This window comes from Pocillopora damicornis, chromosome 1 (assembly GCF_964200805.1).
Source record: "Pocillopora damicornis chromosome 1, jaPocDami1.2, whole genome shotgun sequence".
NCBI lineage: Eukaryota > Metazoa > Cnidaria > Anthozoa > Scleractinia > Pocilloporidae > Pocillopora > Pocillopora damicornis.
The window spans coordinates 1,052,448-1,055,114 of NC_142670.1; the positions used below are offsets into that span (position 1 = coordinate 1,052,448).

The 2,667-nt window shown below is 36.1% G+C and overlaps 1 protein-coding gene across 1 annotated transcript; it reads right to left on the minus strand.

Annotated features, from left to right (window-relative positions):
- Nucleotides 1-228: 228 nt before the first annotated feature.
- LOC149051220 (regulating synaptic membrane exocytosis protein 2-like) lies at nt 229-2,352 on the minus strand. The gene is made up of 3 exons (XM_089207425.1): nt 1,935-2,352; nt 1,488-1,698; nt 229-1,228 (listed from the first exon to the last, which is right to left on the minus strand). The coding sequence occupies exons 1-3, from the start codon at nt 2,075-2,077 to the stop codon at nt 1,052-1,054; spliced, it is 531 nt and encodes a 176-aa protein (XP_089063551.1). The 5' UTR covers nt 2,078-2,352; the 3' UTR covers nt 229-1,051.
- Between the last annotated feature and the right edge of the window lie 315 nt (nt 2,353-2,667).

The following is a 2,667-nucleotide window of genomic DNA, read 5'->3' on the forward strand; positions in this document are numbered from 1 at the left end:
GGTTTGGGTGACAAATAATAAGACCAGATATTTGGTTTCCAATGTACTTCTGTATAATCAATGTGAAGCTACAATCTGTCAAAATACACTTTATTCTTCGCAAAAACAAAAAGTATTCTTTAAACTTGCAAAATGCACAAGTTAGATCACAGCTTAAAGGGCTTTTCATTCAGACAGGTTTTAAAAATCTGGCTAAAAACAAAAATAAAGGAAAAATCTTATGCTGAGTATTATGAATATTGATCACAATTTAATAATAGAGAGTAAACAAGATAATTTTTTTCCAAGTTTGAAAAGTGTACATTTGAAAATTTTCCAATACAGAATGCAGAGGGGCTGAGCAGTTATTTCAACCAGATCTTGACACAAGACAAATATAAATCAGTAAATTTAGCATTATTTACTCAAGGCAGGTTCTTTAAATACAATGCTTTATGAGGCCGGAATGTTTTGATCTAGTAATTATTCCAAACAGAGAATTTCCACTGTGAATACATGTACACTTTAAAAAAAAAAAGAAAACATTGTTTTTAAAAAAATAATGTAGAAGTATTTGGAGTGGTTAAATTTTAGACATGTCATTTCATAAGCAAAATGTTTGCCAAAAAAAATGTTGGGTGGGTCTATAATATTCACCTGTACATCACAACTGGTGACAAGCATATTGGAAAAAAGTACTGTTCGAACATTTCACTATAAATTAAGCCATTTTCTACTCATTCCGATATAAAAAAGTAAACTTTTGAAGTACCCTATAATGTTAGCGTCCATGGGGATTTGCTAAAATGCCTAGAAACTTCCATATTCATAAAAAGTAATCCGCCAAGCAGAATTGGAACATAAAATAGTATGTGAAATGTAATACTCCGAGGAATGTTCCCGACACAACAGTCTGTACCCCTTAAAAATAATCCGCAGGAAATTTTCACTACGGAGTTGTAATTGCAGATTACCATTTTAAAGTTTAAGCCACCGTGGGCAAATGATCGATGAAGCTTACCGATAAAATTGTTCAAGCTTCAGTGAATAAGAAATTATTTTAAAAGTAAATCTACAAAGTGGAAGTTTTTAAAAATACATGAGCAAGGAAGCCTTTAGCTGTCAACACTGTGTTTACTATCAGCTCTGCAAAACCCTTCAGCAAATGTTTTGGAAGATCTCGAGCCTTGAAATAAAATGTTAAAGTGTAAAATTGGAAGATTAAAGTTATACTTTGACTTACCGAAGTCTGAGTGGGCATCGATGCAAGAAATTGTCGAAGAATCCGATATGAAGGTGGGGAAAAAAAGTAGAAAAAAATATTCAGTTATTTCAATCTAAGCGAAATCGAGAACCACAAAGGTTATCCACTACTCATCAAAAAGATCCTACAGTCGTTTAAAATTATTTAAAAATAGAGAGAAAATGTGAATGACGCCTATGATAACAATAGTATCTTTTACACATTTCCCTACGTTGAAATCGCTTAAAAAATTTCATAAATTCACCTGTTTTGTTCCAGGAATAGTAACTTGAACTCCGCACCGCGCACAGACTTTGAGTTTACAATACTTGCACTCTTTTCCGGCACCATCAGTAAATTTTGTTTTGTGGCAAATTTCGCAAACATTGTCCTCCTTTAGAGCAGAATCCGCTTGTGCTTGACCACTCTTTCTTTCGACGCGATGTTGATAACTTTCCACCTCCTTCTGTAGAGATCTACAGCAGAAACATGCCAAAGCATAAACACTTGTTTAATTTCCAACCAAGCGTGAAAAAATAGCGAACTATGCAAGCTCAATATAATATAGTGACCAAACGAAGTTCAAACGATTACTCTTCGGAAAAGATATCATTTCTTCAAAGGAATAAAATTAAACACGCCGAGAAAAGCAGCATCAGCTATCGCCAACATGGCGTTATGTATAAATTTTAGTAGTGCGAATTTAGCTTACAGTTGCAACTGATTTGTCTCCTCTTCCATTTGTTTTTGTCGTTCCAATACGGACTGGATAATTTCCTTTTCCTCCTCGGTTAAATTCGAGAGATCTGGCGGCGGTGGAGACGCCGGTAATCGAAAACCAGCCATTTTCCTCATCCTAAACAAGGAACGTCAGGAGAAACCTTGAGCGAATTTGTGGGGATTCGCCTCAGAACGGCGAACAAGTCCACGCTAAACAGAAAGTTGAGCCCCTAAGATGCTGCAAATCGCTATCTAAGTTGATGCTCAAGCTTCCACGTTTCCACTTCCATCGTAATTTTTCATTCATTCTTTACAAAATTCTCTCCATGCCCAGCAAAAAATTATTGTTAAAACCACAACACTGCCTATATTCCGTGTAAAACTTGACATATATGCTAATTTTAGCACCGGCCGAATGGCGCAGAAATCGGTAATCTTCGGAGACTGTCGGTAATCTCCGGAAAACTAGTGCAAGTCACGAAGCAACGCGAAGTAGTAAAGTGCTCTTGAAACGTACGGAAAGGAAAGGATGATTCGCCGCGGCGTCCCGCAAATTCAACATTTTCGTGCATTAGATCAGTTTTACAGGAACATAACGTGACCGAAATTACGGGATTAATCTGGTTGGAAAACTTCTCTGGTAACTAGGCTACCCAAGGTTATCAAAAAAAGTTGCCTGCGAAATTGGAATTAACTTGATAATTGCTGCATTACTCAAGGTACTA

What these genes read in the sequence shown, in the direction of transcription:
- LOC149051220 (XM_089207425.1), bottom strand. Translation starts at nt 2,077, where the DNA reads ATGAGGAAAATGGCTGGTTTTCGATTACCGGCGTCTCCACCGCCGCCA. An exon ending in GAGACAAATCAGTTGCAACT is followed by an intron (nt 1,699 to 1,934) that starts GTAAGCTAAATT and finishes TTTCTGCTGTAG; the next exon opens with ATCTCTACAGAAGGAGGTGG. An exon ending in CTATTCCTGGAACAAAACAG is followed by an intron (nt 1,229 to 1,487) that starts GTGAATTTATGA and finishes ATGCCCACTCAG; the next exon opens with ACTTCGGTAAGTCAAAGTAT.